The sequence below is a fragment of the Cryptomeria japonica genome, chromosome 11 (genome assembly GCF_030272615.1).
Source record: "Cryptomeria japonica chromosome 11, Sugi_1.0, whole genome shotgun sequence".
NCBI classification, from domain to species: domain Eukaryota; kingdom Viridiplantae; phylum Streptophyta; class Pinopsida; order Cupressales; family Cupressaceae; genus Cryptomeria; species Cryptomeria japonica.
This window is the reverse complement of record NC_081415.1, coordinates 587,559,920-587,577,312: the sequence shown is the minus strand read 5'-3', so window position 1 is coordinate 587,577,312 and position 17,393 is coordinate 587,559,920. Positions and strand designations below refer to the sequence as shown.

Genomic DNA, 17,393 nt, shown 5'->3' with positions numbered 1-17,393 from the left:
GATTAATATTGCTTGTTTTATGCAAGCAACACTCAGGTCATCTCGGTTCAATTATACCTTGATGCTTGTGCTAACTTGCCATATCAAAATCCAAGAAAGTCGTGCTCAAGTCATCATGGTTTAAATTATACCATTGATTTTTGCACTCACTTCCCACATTTTAAAAATCTCAATGATGAAAAAATGCAATAACCCAGTGATTGGTCCAGTCATAGCTTTGCATTTCATTTGCATTGGTATTTGCATTTAGCTTGCATTTCATTCTTGCATGGGATCCCACATGCTCATTCTATCCAAGGTTAAATATATCGTAGGAATCATCAAGGCATCATCACGAGTGTATACGCAATCAAAATGATGACTCATCTCTCTCCAGATATTATCGACCCAGCGAAAATCTTATATTCTCCCCTCAACAGAACCAACATCAACATATCTGATTCTTCCTGCAACTTGATATCAAGAAACTATCAGTTCTATACCCAATCAATCTTATCAATTCTATTAATCAATCACATCTAAATCGATCCTATCATGTCTTATACAGAATGTATCTTTCCTGAAACTAGACATTCTGATCATGTCTTATACAGGATATATCGTTCCTAAAACTAGACGCTTTGATCATCTTTGTCTTATACAGGAGGTGTCATTCCTTAAACCAGACAGAATCTCGATATTATCAATCTAATCAATCAAGCTAATCGTAGAACTCACATTTTCATCAACCACAGTTGCAGAAATCAACTCACTTCTAATCAGGATATCAATTTCGCAAAGATCCAAATACTCCAAAGGTCAATTATCTCAATTGATCTCCTGAGGGGGCATCATCATACTGCAATTTATCAATCAATGTCTGGGGCATAGTATCGAACCAATATCATCATCAAAATGAGATTATTCTTTGAATCAACATGTCATCACACCTCGCTTCAAAGAGAAGCAAAATGTATACACCTAAAAATGGTTTGAAGATATTTAATTAAATAAGCAATTGTTTAAATAATCCCCCTTCCTAATTTAATTGAATTCATTAGGCAATTTGATTAAGTTCTCCCTTTCATCTACTTATTAATAAATCTAAGGATTTATTTAATAAGTTCATTTCAATAGTCCCCTTTGATTAATTAATTCAAATTAATTAATCTTCCCCCCACTTCAATCAATTCTTCTAATCCTCTAATTAATTAAAACAAATCAATTTATGAGTTGTTGAGAATTAATTAGTCTTTTCCAATTATTTGAATTTTTAAATTCATATTACCCACATGCCTCCTAACTTCTAACCACCTAACCTAACCATCCCTCTAACCTAACCCATTCCACCTAACCTGGGGTTCAACTAATCCTATCCTATCTTGCACATTCTAACCTCCTTATCCTAACCTCCTATAGTGTGGATATTTTCTTTTTGAGACACATGATACTTTGGCCACATGTCTCCTCTCTTGGACACTTGCCCTTTTATGAGAAAAGCTCCTTGACACTTGTCACCACAGAGATGACAAGTGTCTCTTCCTCCAACCTCTTTTCCAACCTCCTCCAATTTCACCCTTGATATCTTCAGACTTAGTCTTGACTGTTGATTCCTGCCACCTCACCCCTGGCCTTGGAAATCCTATAAATATCTCCCATTTTGGAGCACAAAGGATCCCATCTCATTTCATCTTATGCATTGTTACTATAGGCATATCATTTGAGCATTGTTGTTTTAAGCAATTGCATCTCAGATTTAGCTTAATTTGATCATTTTCTAGTATAATTGTTGAATCGTGTAGCTTAATCATGCATATCATTAGCTTAATTAGTCTCTTGGATCAATCTAGCATAATCAATCTCATCTTTGCATATCATTATCATTTCAAATCCTTCATCTAGGTGTAGTCAAGTCACTGGGATTGCTTATCCAGATCTGAGAGCAAATCCACACTCGCATCTCTTAGAAGGCGATAGGTCGCTTTGTCATGGTTCATCTTTGTTTGCTTATTATTTGCTAACCATGCTTGTAATTATCTATTGAGTGTTTTGTGTTGCAACTGCAGGTTTCACACTTCACAAGCATGACACCACTAATTAACCAAATTAGCCAATACATTGAAAGAGGGTGAACCTAATAGATCTAACCTTAATCCAAATAAGGAAAGGGCTGAAATTATGATTAGATTCATTGGTTCAGGTTTGGTCCCCTCTTTCTAGATTGAAATGGATTGTAAATTGTGAAATTAGGGCAAAACCATGGATAATTGAAGTAAACTGATATAAACAATAAGCTACAAATGTACCATGGAGGTACCAACTGAGATCTGGGCAAAAGAAGATGTTTAGAACTCGTTCCCAGACATTCGACCTGATTTTTCGAGACCAGGTAACATGAATCTGCACTAGTCCTCCAAATTTATTTCCATCAAAAGATGACCTGTTCATCATTGTTGACTCTGTTAGAATTCCCATGTACATCTTTTGAGCATATTTCCTACACATAGAAAGAGAAGGAAATATGTTGTAGATAGGGGTTTGCCTAAGTCAAACCCTATTTTAGGAATTAACCTTGAATGACATAATGCAAATACTAAAATAAATGTTAAGGAGATATACCTCAGATCTACAATTGTTGATGATGATGCAATGTTCTTTGAATGTAATCAGAAATGTTGAATATAATGGTGTGACAAACACATAGACATGAAAAACCCTAATCACACACACATGCTTGCATGAAGATTGATGTATCTTTTCTCCGCAATGCTTGAATGATGAATATGTAGCCTTGAATCTCTAAAAAATGATTGATGATGAATGCTTTACGGATGCACAAATGCTAGCCATGGAGCCTTGGATTTAAAATGAATTGATAAAATGTCTTTATATAGGGTTCCCTAGGCAAATTACTGATTAGGTCGATCTCCAACAATCATGTGTATCCCTAGGAATCAAATGCTATCAGGGAGATATAGATCCTACCCCATTTCAAATTGGGGCCCGTGTGACAAGGACCGAGGCATTTTGGGGCTCCTTGGTCCAGACCAAGGTGTTCCATGCTCTAGTCCTTCTACAAATAGGACTAGAATAAGTAGCTAGGGGGGGGAGGGGGGTATCCCATAGTAGAACCCACCAAAGGGTGTACATGACATCAAAGTTGGATAGTAGGGTCAAACCGGACCTAGAGAGGAGATGAGGATAGGACACGCTAAGTAGGAGCACAAACATGAGGTGTAAATTAGATTGATGACAATTTAAAATGCTACAATGGGCTTTTCACCACTCACAATAGGAAAAAAATCCAAACATCCCTCAATACCACCATTGTACATGCTATACATATTTTTTATCCCTACTTAAACAATTTTAGAACTAAAAAAATAAAATGGTTTTGGCAAATGTTAACTGATTTTTGAATTTCACTAATAGTTTTAAGCAACTGAAGTATATTCATTAGTTTGGGAGAGTATTCCATTAAGTCATTTTTTAATATCAATTTGATATCATTAGTCCTCCTCCCTAATCACCCTTGATATCAATTTGAAATCTTTGTAGTGGTGTAGATAGTTTTTAATTTTTGTGTATAAATTTTCTAAAAAATGTATTCTCAATTTGATGTTGAGAAGTTCTTATTTTGGTGGTATAGATTTATTTTCTTATTTGTTAGATCTAAGATTTGGCTCCTTTGTTGTTTTCAAAAGTTAATTGGTTAACTTCTTCAAGTTATACTTTGAAATGACTCTTGTTGTTGAATATTAAGCTCTAATAAGCTTTGGCTCGATTAGTCAATGATGTAGACTTCTTCAAGTTATACTTTGAAATGACTCTTGTTGTTGAATATTAAGCTCTAATAAGCTTTGGCTTGATTAGTCAATGATGTAGACTACATCCAAGATATTTCCTCCACATTTTTCAAAAGATGCTTCGAGATAGATTTTGTTCTTTCTCTTATGTTTCTTATTATACAAATTGAAATTGTTCATGAAGAACTAAAAACAACTTAAAGGAAACTTTTAGAAGAGTACAAAGGAGATATTGAATGGAATTATATAATAGAAAAAACTTTAGTTAGTATTTTCTCTTCTAAAGAATTCTATTATTTGTTGTGGTTTCTCTTTTCTAGTTATTACAATTGAACTACATCTAACTAATTGATTATATTACATTAATTTAAATTGTTTTATATATTTAATTCATTGTACTTCATTTATTTATAGACATACAAAATGAAAGAGGCTACATAATTAATTAAAAAATGGGCTAAATTATTTATTTCTAAGAAATATTTAAGTTTATTTTATTTTGCTAATTAGATTAATTTACTTATTAAACATAAAAATAGAAAAAGTATTATAAAATATCATGCTTTGTGTGCTACTAAAGAAATACACATTTAAATTTCTAGCTGAGGATTGGGGTGGCCTATTTCCTTGGCCACTTTTAGATGTTTTTTAGGTTTTTTTGTCATTTAAGATTCAAAAACTTTATTACTATTGATTTATTACTCTATGCTATTTTTTGATATTAATGACTGGACTAATGTGTTGCTAATAGCTTTCTCAAGCTTCTTTGATTGTTTTGGTTATAAGATCATAAAAAAAATTAAAAAATTATAAAAACTATATTAAAAAATAAATTGTAGAAGTTGAGAAATACAACCTCACAGAACCTAGTGAACACCTGTATGCAAATAACCTGTCACAACAATGGAAGATTCACAAAACACAAAGATTGCTTTGAAAACCCAGAACACGAATATGCAATAATAATAATCAAATTGATTTACAAAAGAGATCAAACCTAAAAAGGGAAAACCCTAAAAGCAATTAATAATTAATAATAAATTAATTATGAATATTCCTAAGTTTAGCTTCCTAAATTTAGCTTAAATGAAATAGAGAAAAGGTGACTTAATTATTAAATCAATATGATTTAATTAATCGGGTAAACTAATACCTTTACTCTAACACCCTTCCTTAAGATGAAGATAGGGAGAAGCTAAAAACAACTAAGGACTAGATGCATGAAAGCCAAAAAATGGGACCTGACAACAAGGCCTGATGAGGTACACAAGTATAATGAAATCTTTGTAAAATGGAGAAAAAGGAGAAAACCTTGTGAGAACAAAAATCCTCTCCAAGAAGAGATGAAAGCTCAAGTGGAGGACTAAGAAGCCTCCAAACAAGAATGTTCCAAAAGATAAGAACAAAAGACGAGCATGAAGAATCATTGAAGCATGAAGAAGCTGCAAACACTGTCATCGAATGACTGCTATGATGCTGAACTAAGAACCTCCTCTGAAACAAAAGATGATCAGGATCAAGAAGACATGAATCTGCATGAGTGCCCCTGACGACACTACTCGAACAATAATCAGATGAAAAACAAAGGCAAAACATTTGGAATCCAAAGATACAGATGGCACAAGTACCAATAGTCTGAAGAACTGATCAAATGAAAAATGGAAGGTTGCCTCCATAAATAGGAATGCAAGAGTGTCCATATGGTAAGTATTCCATCTCACAGAAATGCATGGGTAACTAGCCGTTGCATCCACCTAGTACATAGGAATAAATATTGAATACATATCTCACTCCAATGAACCAAGGAAGCATTAGAACCAACAAACAACAGGAGAAACCCCCCATAATCCTGACAAGGGAGAGGTGACAGGTACATTGAAACTGAAAGCCATAATGTAGTGCATGAAGAAGAACCAAGAACATATGACTGTGCAAACATGAAAGTACAAGCAAATACAAAGGGTAGTGTCGTGGAAGGAACACTCACTTGACATGCATCATGAGGCTAATTTCGTGGAAAGAACACTCACATGACAAAGGTAGATGATAAACAAAGGCAAACATCAAACCCCCCCACGACACTTTATAATGGAGTGCGAGTACAATAAGGCACAACATGTGCACCCAAGCATGCAAAGCATAATGGCACTTTATCTCAGTGCATTTACAAAAGCTCGTGCATGAAGCAAGTCTGCCATGTGAAGATGTGAAGGGCCCACAAAAAAATTCTACAGATCACGAAGGAACGACATGAAAATAGTAAACCATGCCCATGAAAAAAAATCTGACAATGACGGGGAACCTCGACAAAAATATAGAGGAGCCACTGGTGAAAACATAAAACGGCCCAAATAACTCTGCATGCCACTCATGCAATTGTGAGACTCTCCAATAAGTGAGATGTCGTTGCTTGATCCAACATGATCCCACTCGATAAGCATGCAACAAGCTAAAAAAAAGCTCACAATACACTGCCACAAGTAATAAGGAAAGCCTTTGCATGTAAACAACTCTGCATGCCCACATCGAACCTTTATCAGTGAAGAGAGGATCACCACCCAATGAAAGCAGAAGCCATCGGCTAGAAAACATGTAGTGGAAGATCAGGTGCATCTAAACTCCTCGCTACATGCAAAAAAGAGGCCCATGCAAGGAGTACCCAAAATGAAAGAGAGCGCTCCATGCATGAGGAGGCCTAGCCAAAAAAATATGGCTACAAAAGGACGAGTCTTAAACCACACACAAAATTCACCCCATGCACGTACTAGTGATTTGGAGATATTGTTGATTCAAAGAAGTCGATGCATGCAATAAATACATTGCTGGCAAATTGGAAAAAAAAACGCAGGAAGGTAAGTAAAAAAATGACCTGCTCATGAGAATAGAAGATTCACAAAACACAAAGATTACTTTGAAATCCTAGAGCAAGAATATGCAATAATAATAATCACATTGATTTACAAAACAAATCAATCCTTATAAAAGGAGATCAAACCTAGAAAGGGAAAACCCTAAAAGCAATTAATAATTAATAATAAATTAATTCTTAATATTCCTAAGTTTAACTTCCTAAATTTAGCTTAAGTGAAATAGAGAAAAGGTGACTTAATTATTAAATCAATATGATTTAATTAATCAAGTAAACTAATACCTTTACTCTAACATAAACTATAAAATTACAATATTTTCACACATTTAATACCCCACAATACCTTTACTCTAACATAAACTATAAAATTACAATATTTTCACACATTTAATACCCCATAAAATGATGAGAACATTTCAAACAATATTAAAAAAGATCTCATTTCAAATGTAAGCATACACATAACATCTACATCATCCACTTGACTCAACCAGACATACATATATCTCTTGATTAAAGCATACAATCATATCCAATAATAATCAAAATTTATATAAAAAATAAAACAAATTGAATATAAAAATAATTTATTTAAAATAAAACTTACAAAATATAGATGATTTATGAAATTTAAAGACACATAGACACCACACATTCATATAATTTTAATAATGCCAAATCAACTAAATTCATTTCATCCCATTTCAATCAAGTCAAATCAACAAATAAAGCCAATGGGCCCTTGGTCTACTGGTGAAGTTGAATGACTCCAAATGAGCCCACCAGAAATCAAGTCTTGTTGAATGCAAGGCTCCGACATCATAAGGGATGAAGCCGAGATTGTGCCCTGGGTGAATTTGGTGGAATGGATACCCCTCAGTCCTTGGCTCTTAGCCGAAGAGGTTTAGCCTATTGGCTCGTGCCCTCGTATCGGGTGGCAAAAAATACTTCGTGAAGGCCCTCGCTGGGCTGGAAGCTCGCGGGCTTCATGCCTGGATACCCCTTAGTCCTTGGCTCTTAGCCGAAGAGGTTCAGCGTATTGGCTCATGCCCCTGTATCAGGTGGCAAAAAAGGGCTGGCAGCTCGCGGGCTTCATGCCTGGATACCCCTCAGTCCTTGGCTCTTAGCCGAAGAGGTTCAACCTATTGGCTCGTGCCCCCGTATCGGGTGGCAAAAAATACTTCGTGAAGGCCCTCGCTGGGCTTCATGCCTATACCCCTTAGTCCTTGGCTCTTAGCCGAAGAGGTTCAACCTATTGGCTCGTGCACCCGTATCGGATGACAAAAAATACTTTGTGAAGGCCCTCACTATTCTGCCCTTGTTGGGCTGTCGTGCTTGCAAGTGTAGACCTCCATCAAAAAAAAAAAAAACAACAAATAAAGTATATCCTCTACAAAACCTTGTCTACAATACCATTCGCAATTAAATAATTTAAACAAATCACTTATGGACAACCATACCTTACCACCAAATTTTTTTAACTAGATTTTTCACCAACACATTAATTTAATAACATTAAATACATTTAATGTATTAAATTTACTTAATTGTCAATTTGGTCAATTGTGCATCCATTATCGTTGATTAACATGAATTGCTTTTTATATCATGCGATACATTTGAATAATAAAGTCATTCCACATGAACGCACTAACCGCTTTAGATTTGTGTTCACGTGTTTAAGACAATGACATTATCTTAGATTTTAGAAAATAAGGCTTATCTTTACCGCCACGTGTAAAAACAAGTTCCAAAACGAACGGCTAAAAATGCTTACAAAGATAAAATGGAGTATATGCTTTTTTCTTTTTGTTTGAATCGAACGACTCAAATACGCCAAATGCAATGAATGCTTACTCGCCCGATTAAATTGCCGCGTGAAAATACCGGCAAAGTAACCGACATAAATACATCGTTAAACCACTCAGTACACCTGGAAGGCTGGAACCTTCAAAAAAATCCTTTAAATCTCTCTTGTATGGTCGCCCCTCCTGACACTGATTTGCGGAACCAGTGTAACTTTCAGCTTTGGCCGCTGAATTTTTTGTTTAGTCGTAAGGAATCGATATTTTGGGCCTTTATTGTTAGGGTTTGAAGTTTGAGGCCTGTGCTAGGGTTTCGAGATGATTTTACTGGTAAGGGTAACGCAATGGATGGAGGAATATACGATGATCGTGGCGAGAATAGTGGCTCATTTAGTCCACGGCGCGCCTTTTCCGCAGCGCATTCGCCTGCTTATTCTTCGAAGACTTCATTCGGTTCCAGTGCTTCGTAGATAAATTTCTGGTTTTTCTTTTCTTTTTTGACAGAGATGAAGAGTTCTTGGAGAGATAAGCGATGCATCGCAGTTTATTTGTAGATATCACAGTCCAAAAATGTTTTACCTTTACTTGTATACAGAGGCTGCTTTCGGACTCCATGGAATTTGCTAATTTTGAAAAACAACTCGTTTTTCTACTTTTTTGAAAGGATCAGTATTTGTCGTGTTTCAGATGGCTCTGCGAATTTATTTTCATCGCTTTTGTCCATTAATTAGTGTTTGATTTTTTTAAGGTTAACTAAGTATCTGTATAACTTCCTCTTAGCACTGGAATTATCGCTTTAGAGATTAGTAATCAGATTACTGTTATAAAGAAGTTGCGTGAAGCCTCTGGAATTATAGACAGTTTCCTGAAAACAGACTTTAGTAAAATTTGTAGAAGCTTATACATGGACCATAATTTAAAAATATATAAATTAGTTTTTAAAATTGATTTATGAAATATTTTACAAAAATAGAATATAAAAATTTAATATTATTAAGTTTAATAATTAATTTTATAAAATAAATCAGGTTTAAAATATGAAGCATAATTTCATGTAGTTAGTTTTTATGTTTATATGTGATGGTCAAGTTATTTGGAATTGTGTGGACATTCTCACATATGTTAGAGTTTTAGACAAGACTATCAAATTTTTTATCCCAAATTTTCTATAATTAATATTTTTTTAATCAAAGAATTACTATTATTTTATTTTTTTCTAAAAATTACTTTTATTTCTCTTTTTCTCAAATATTTTCACTAATTTACTTCTTTCAAGTATTTTAATTTAATTGATTTTATCTTTATTTTAGACTAGATTTATAAAAAGATTAGTTAAATATAACATTGTTGGTTAATCACTGACAAGGCCAACACCCCCAAGAAAGTTAGAATCCAAGAGATTGATTGTGATATAGAAATCACTGACGAGACCAACACCCCCTGCCGTTCACTGAGACTGGCCTCCAAAACCCTCTGAAAAATCACTAAGAGACCCCTCCTCTTCGCATAACACTGGGAACTCAAGCCCTACTGAGAATGTGGCCCTCTTCCACTTTACTTCGACCCCCCACTCTGTTAGCTCCACCCACATCTCTGAAAGCCCTAAAAATTCTAGGAGTCTGGAGACTGGCCCCAAGTCCCAAACAAATTCTCCCTCCCCGACTCTCAGGTTTGAGAAGATGATGGTGGTGGAGGAGGTGAGCAACATAAAGGAGGAGGATGACAACAACCTGGCGGAGTTGGGTAAGAAAGTGGAGGCCCTGTTTGATAATGTGCAGAAAATCACCAGCAGGATGGAGACGATGGAAAACAAGATGCATGATGTCTCGAAATTTGTGTTGAATGTGATGTGTTGCTCGGCGACCACCTTGTGCCTTCTGTAGGAAAGTTCTTCCAAAGGCAAAAGCAAAGACGATGAGGACTACAAGGCCCTTTTCAAATTTCTCACCAAGGAATGGGCAAGGAAGCTCCTCCCCAAGAGGAGCCATGGGAAAAAGAAGTAATATGTTTCTATGTCATGGAAGTCTTGTTTTTTGTCTAGTCCTAGTAGCCTACGGGCGGATAGTTTTAATCTTTGTTTATATTTGAACTTATATACCTATTGCCCTGCATGGCAAATGTTTAAAATGTTTATCAAAACTTTTTTATATCTACTGAACTTACGTAGAATGATCATAGTTTTTGATAGAGGAAAGTAAGAGGGTTGTAATTTTGCTGATGATCTGCTGACAGTGGGCTACCATTGTTTCTATGTTTTTCTCATGGGTCAGCCCCCTTGCATTTTGGTTGCTTTTAATATAAAAACATTGTTGGTTAATCTTAAAATAATGTATAGAATTACTATTAAAGGAAAATGATCTTCCTTTTGTATGAGTCAAATTTCATATACTGCATGTGCTCTATAGAATCCGACATAAGTTAACTGATTCCTGAATTTCACTAGTAATTTTAAGGAACCGAAGAACATTCCATTAGTGTGGGAGGATATTTCATTTGGTCATTTTCTAATATCAATTTGAAATCATTAGTGTCCTTCCCTAATTACCCTTTAATTTTGATTTTGACACTAACTTTGAATGATTGATTCTCAATCATATTAATTCTTTTTTATTTTGATTTTGATACTAACTTTCTATGACCTATTTTCAATCATATTAACTCTTTTTTTACAATATTTTTTTATTTTTAGAAAAAAAAAAGATTTTTGTAGTGGTATAGATGCTTTCTAATTTTTAGTGTCTAGATTTTCAAGAAATTATAGATTCTCAAGTTGGTGTTGAGAAGTTCTTTTGGTAGCATAGATTTATTTTCTTATTTGTTAGATTTAAAATTGAATCTTATATTGTTTTCTAAAGTAAATTTGCTAGCTTCTTCAATTAAATTTTTTTGTTATACTTCAAAATCATTGTTATTATTAAATATTAAGCTCTAATAAGTTTTGGTTTGATTAGTCAATGATCTAGACTCCATATAAGATAGTCCCTCACATTAACGTTTATTTTCAATTGCTTTGATACATTATTTACTATCTTAGTTGCTTTTGGATTTGATTGTGTGACATTTTTTAGCATAAACTTCATCAAGATACTCAAAGAATGCAGGATATGAAAGATAGTAAATTGCAAACTTAGACTAGTTCCAGGTTGTATTTAAGGGATTGGGTAGAGAGAAAGACATAAGCATGTGGAATGAGTAGTAGGAGAAGATAAAAAAGACTAGTGTTTTAAAGACAACTTAAAAGTAAAAAATAATAAGACTAAACATTACAACATATATAATGTTAGAGAAGTGGAAACAACATAAGAAGTAATAACATTATTTATTGTTTTTCTTACTTTTCTTATCATACAAAATTAAAATTATTCCTTTACAAAATCCTAAGAAGATCCAAAAACCACTCAAAGAAACTTTTAGAAGAGTACTAGGGACATAATTATATTGGAGAGAAAGCTTTAGTTTTAATAGGAAAAAAATTAATTAAATTGTGTTTCCTTTCTAAAGAATCTTATTATTTGTTATGGTTTACCTTGAGAAAAAATTATTCTAGTTAGCAAAGTTTAACTACATCTAATTAATTAATTGTATTACATTAATTTAAATTATTTAGTGTATTTAATTTATTGTATTTATACGCACACAAAAAAAAGGCTACATAATTAATTAAAGGTAGATTATAGTATTTATTTCTAAGAAATCAATAAGATTATTTATTTTTCTAATTAAATTAATTTACTTATAAAACATAAAAATAACAAAATATTATAAAAATTTCAAAAATAATAAAATTACAACAATTTTAAACTATATTTAGAAAAACTCATTAACATAAGCATGCACATAATATGTGCATCGCCCACTTGATTTAAAAGATACAATCTATCGTGTAATAATCAGAATTTATATAAGAGCAAAACATTTTTTAATACGAAAATAATTTATTTAAAATAAAACAAAAAATATAAAAAACCTCTGAAATTTAAGGAGACTTAGGTAACACACTTTTCTCGACTATAAAATCTTAAATAGACATTCATATCATTTCAATAATGCCAAATCAACTAAATTCCTTTAATATCCTTTCAATCAAGTCAAATCAACCAATAAATTATATATCCTCTAGAAAACCTCTTTTACAATACCATTTGCAATTGAATAATTTAAACAATTCACTTGTGGACCACGATAACTTACCACCGAATTTTTTAAACTAGATTTTTCATGAACACTCAAAAAAACCAAATAAGAACATTAAATACAATCTTAATTTAATTAATTATTATTTTAGTCAATTGCATCCATTATTGTTGATAAACATGAGCTGAAATAATAAAGGCAGTCCACATGGACGCATTAACGGCCTTGGATTTGTGGTGACGTGTGAAGACAACGACGTTATTTTTATCTTCTCACGGATTTCAGAAAACCGGGCTTATCTTCTTTTACCGCCACGTGTAAACTACAAATTCCAAAACAACGGCTTAAAAAGCTAAAAGGCTTATCCCAAACTAATGATAAGATGGAGACCCTTCGTTATTATTATATTCATTTTCTTTTTGTTTGAATCGCAACAACTCAAATAAGGCCAAATGCAATGAATGCTTTATTGCCCGGTCAAAATGGCCGCGTGAAAATACTGTCACAGTAGCCGACATAAATACATCGGTAAACCGCTCAGTATACCTGAAAGGCTGGAACCTTCCAAAAAAACCTTTAAATCTCTCTTCTATGGTCGCTCCTCCTGACACTGATTTACAGAACCAGTGTAACTTGCAGTTTTCGCCGCTGTTTTTTTTGGCCGCTGAAACTTTTGTTTAGCCGTAAGGAATCGAAAATTCCGGGCCTCTGATAGGGTTTGAAGTTTCAGGCTTCTGTTAGGGTTTGAAAATCGAAACTTGTGTTAGGGTTTGAAGGTTGAGGTTTTTGTTAGGGTTTTTGTGATGATTTTACTGGTAAGGGTAGCGCAGTGGATGGAGGAGTATACGATGATCGTGGCGAGAATAATGGCTCATTTAGTCCATGAGGCGCCTTTTCCGCAGCGCGTGCGCCTGCTTATTCTTCGAAGACTTCATTCGGCTCCAATGCTTCATAGCTAAATTTCTGGTTATTCTTATCTTTTCTAACAGAGATGAAGAGTTGATCTGCGATGCATCGCTGTCGATTTGTAGATACTAGTTCAAAAAGTTTTACCTTTGCTAAGTAGACAAGAGCTACTGTCGGACCGACTCCATGGAGCTTGATAGCTTTGAAAAATACATCGTTGCTTTCAAATGATCAGTATTTGTCGTGTTTCAGATGGCTCTGAATTTCTTTTTAACCCTTTTGTCCATTAATTGGCGTGTTATTTTTTGTCCATTAATGGTGTGTTTAACTTGTGCTTAGCACCGGAAGTGTCGCTTTAGGGATGTGCAGACAGATTAGGGTTAGAGAGAAGGTCGGTGAAGTCTCTAATTTTATAGACAGTTTTACTGAAAACAGATTTTGGTAAAATTTGACAGAATTTTTACATGGACCATAATTTTATCAAGTTTTATTTTTTTTTAACTGATCTATCAAATATTTTACAACTATATTTAATTGGAATATAAAAACTTAATACTATTAAGTTTCATAATTAGTTTTATAAAATAGACGGTAGGTTTTGTTAAAGTTTTGTATAAGTTTATACATAGACCATGATTTTACCAACAAAATTAGTTTTTTAGATATTTATCAAACATTTTATAAATTTATATTTAATGGATATAAAAAATTAATATTATTAAGTTTAATAATTGGTTTTATAAATTAGACATTAACTTTACAAAATTATAAGAATGATTTTATGGAATTATATATATGTTTATATGAGGTGTTCAAGTTTTTGGAAATAAATTAGTTGAAAGTATTATATTAATTTTATCATCTAGAGTTTATATTTTTTATTCACATTCAAAGGAGAAGAATGTTGAAACATCTCACTTAGGTACATTGCATTATGTTAGGGATGTATACATTGGTTGCTATCTTCAATTTTTAGAAAAAACTATAAAGCTATAAGGGTTGGTTTAAGTGAAATATCTCTTAGCAATATAACAATCTTTTAAAGATATTCTTAAATGTGGTACTACATCAAATTTATGGTTAGAAATCATGTTTGTAATTATTAAAATATCTTAGATCCAAACTCCACCCTCTATATAGAAGAAAAATTGTTTAAAATCTTAGATTAAAGGTATAGAGAATTTTAGTTATAAAAAAATTGAGTGTCTCATCATTCACTCTATAAAGCTATTTTTTCACAAGGGTAGATCTAAGCAAAAATATCTTAGTAATATAACAACCTTCTAGAGATATTCTTAAATCTTGTTAATCATTTTAATAGAGTAGAGGTCTATTTATTTAAGAAACTAAAGATCAAAATGTGCACTATGCTACATCAAATTTATGGTTAAAAAATGTTCAAAATCTTAGATAAAACAAAGAGAATTCTAGTTGTATAAAATTTGAGTTGCCCATTAAGCTCATTGACTCCTTATCCACCATATTTACTTTCCTAAAATAGCATTACTTTTGAATTGTCACTCCCACAAATGTCAAATAATTAATCTAGGTTGATTTATGTTGAGTTGTATATGTTTTATTAGATTAGCTTAGATTAATTTTAAGAATTTTTTATTTTTTTTTACATTTTATGTGAAACATCTAATTTTACACCCTAAATAAGATTTAATCTTAAGGGCTCGATAGATTTAGAATTTCATGTCTATTTTTTAAAATGTATTATCATTTTTCAAATCTTACTATAGTTCAATGTTTCTTTTGTTATTTCATTAATATTATTATCTTTCTAAGATTTAAGATTCCTTGTCTATTATCTATTTTTATTCACCCTTGATTATGTCATTAGGGTTTTAGTTTTGAATCTAATATACCATTGATATATTTTATTTTAATTTAATTTGAACTTGTGTATTTTTTCTTTATTTTTCTATATTTTGTTTTTTTAGCATGCTTATCACAATGCTAACATTCAATTAAGGAGTGGCCATTTAAGTCTTAATATAGTTGTCTAGTTCAATAAGATTTAGTTTAATGCTCATATTAGGAACAACTTAGAGGAGAATTAAGATTATGATTATCATGTTCATGTGGGCAACCACTATTTTGCAAATGGGCTTGCTAGTTTGGCCAATGCTAAAAATCTAACATATCTAGTCAATATATTCAGGTGTTCATCAATTATTTGGATTAGAGATCTTACAATTTGTTAGTGCTAAAATTGTTTCATCTATTATGGCCGGTGTATTTGCATTTTCAACCTCCTCCAATATAAATCGATCTTAGTTGATTCTCCTTCTACCACTATTTTTTGACCTCATAATTCCACCCCTACTTATACTAATGTATCTCCACATAGTGTTTATCCTTTCTTCACATTCCCTCCTCTTTGTGGCCTTGTTAGGAAAGGTGTCTCAACCTTGCATCTTTATGTTCTTATATGGGAAAGAGTGTCCCACTTTGAGGTGGCATAATATATTTCTTGATGCATGGAGTTTTTTAAGAGCGTCTAATGTCATCATGATGCAGAAAAATATCTTATACCATTATAAGGTCAAACTTATCATAAATTTTACAATGCATAAAAGCCTATTAAAAAGAGGTTACATTAAAATCTTGACCAACATTATAATAGTCTATGATGCATGTCATAATATATATTTCAATGGATTCAAATATGTCAAAATGGAGTGCCCAAATTGAATAGTTTATATGATGGCTTCTATGATAAGTTATATTAGCTATAAGAAAATATTTATTACTAAATAATACAGTGAGTTTCTTTGGAGTGTGATTTTTTCTCCGATTATATTTTTCCCATAAAAATCATTATGTAATGGTATACATAGATACATACATACATACATACATACAAATAGACATATAAATATACATATATATATAGATACACACACACACACACACACACACACACACACACACACACACACACACACACGTGTGTGTGTGTGTGTGTGTATGTATACGTATATATGTATATATGTATATGTATATGTGTATGTTTGCATGTATATATGTATGTATGTATGTATATATATGTAAGGAAAATATATGTATGTGTATATATATACATCCATATATACATGTATACATGTAGGTATACATATATACATGTATGTATACATGTATATATATATGTATGTTTATATATACATATATACATATGTATGCATATATATACATATATGTACATATATACATATGTATGTATATATATATGTATATATGTACATATATATATACATGTATATATAGATGTATATGTATATATATGTATATGTACATATGTAGATATATATGTACATATACATATATATACATGTATATATATATATATATGTATATATATATATACATGTATATATATGTATATGTACATATATATCTACATATGTACATATACATATATATACATATGTAAAGCGGAAAAATCGAACCCTAGTTGTTCCCCCCCACTCCACTCCAAGGAGAGAGAAAGGAGGGTCACTAGGGTTGACGGTTTTCACTTAGGAGAGACTTTACATTCAAAAGAGGGGTTGAAATCCACAAGATCCAATCTCACACAATGCAAGACTGGATTCTAAATGAGTTTCAAGGGTTAAGACATCAAGGATACCCTCTTTTGTAAAGAATGTAGATAGAATGATTGAACTAGGAATGCATGTAAAGTAAGAAAGATTCACTTGTAGACAGAGATAGGGACACGGGATGAAGCTGCGGACCTGAAATTAGCGGTAAAATGTCGAGATGATGCTGTTTTGCAAATTTGAGCGAAAGTTGACGGGACGATGGCGCCCGGAGTGCACACGTTCCTCTGAAAAATCCGTGAAACGAAGGGGGACCTGTTCGTCTTTGCACAAGGATTCTAGATCTTCA

The 17,393-nt window shown here is 32.6% G+C and overlaps 1 protein-coding gene across 1 annotated transcript; it reads left to right on the top strand.

The window, feature by feature from the left end:
* The first annotated feature begins 8,494 nt into the window (after positions 1–8,494).
* On the top strand, positions 8,495–9,122 carry LOC131859859 (uncharacterized). The gene has a single exon (XM_059214054.1). The coding sequence runs from the start codon at positions 8,778–8,780 to the stop codon at positions 8,931–8,933; it is 156 nt and encodes a 51-aa protein (XP_059070037.1). The 5' UTR covers positions 8,495–8,777; the 3' UTR covers positions 8,934–9,122.
* The last annotated feature ends 8,271 nt before the right edge of the window (positions 9,123–17,393 follow it).

What these genes read in the sequence shown, in the direction of transcription:
- LOC131859859 (XM_059214054.1), top strand. Translation starts at nt 8,778, where the DNA reads ATGATTTTACTGGTAAGGGTAACGCAATGGATGGAGGAATATACGATG.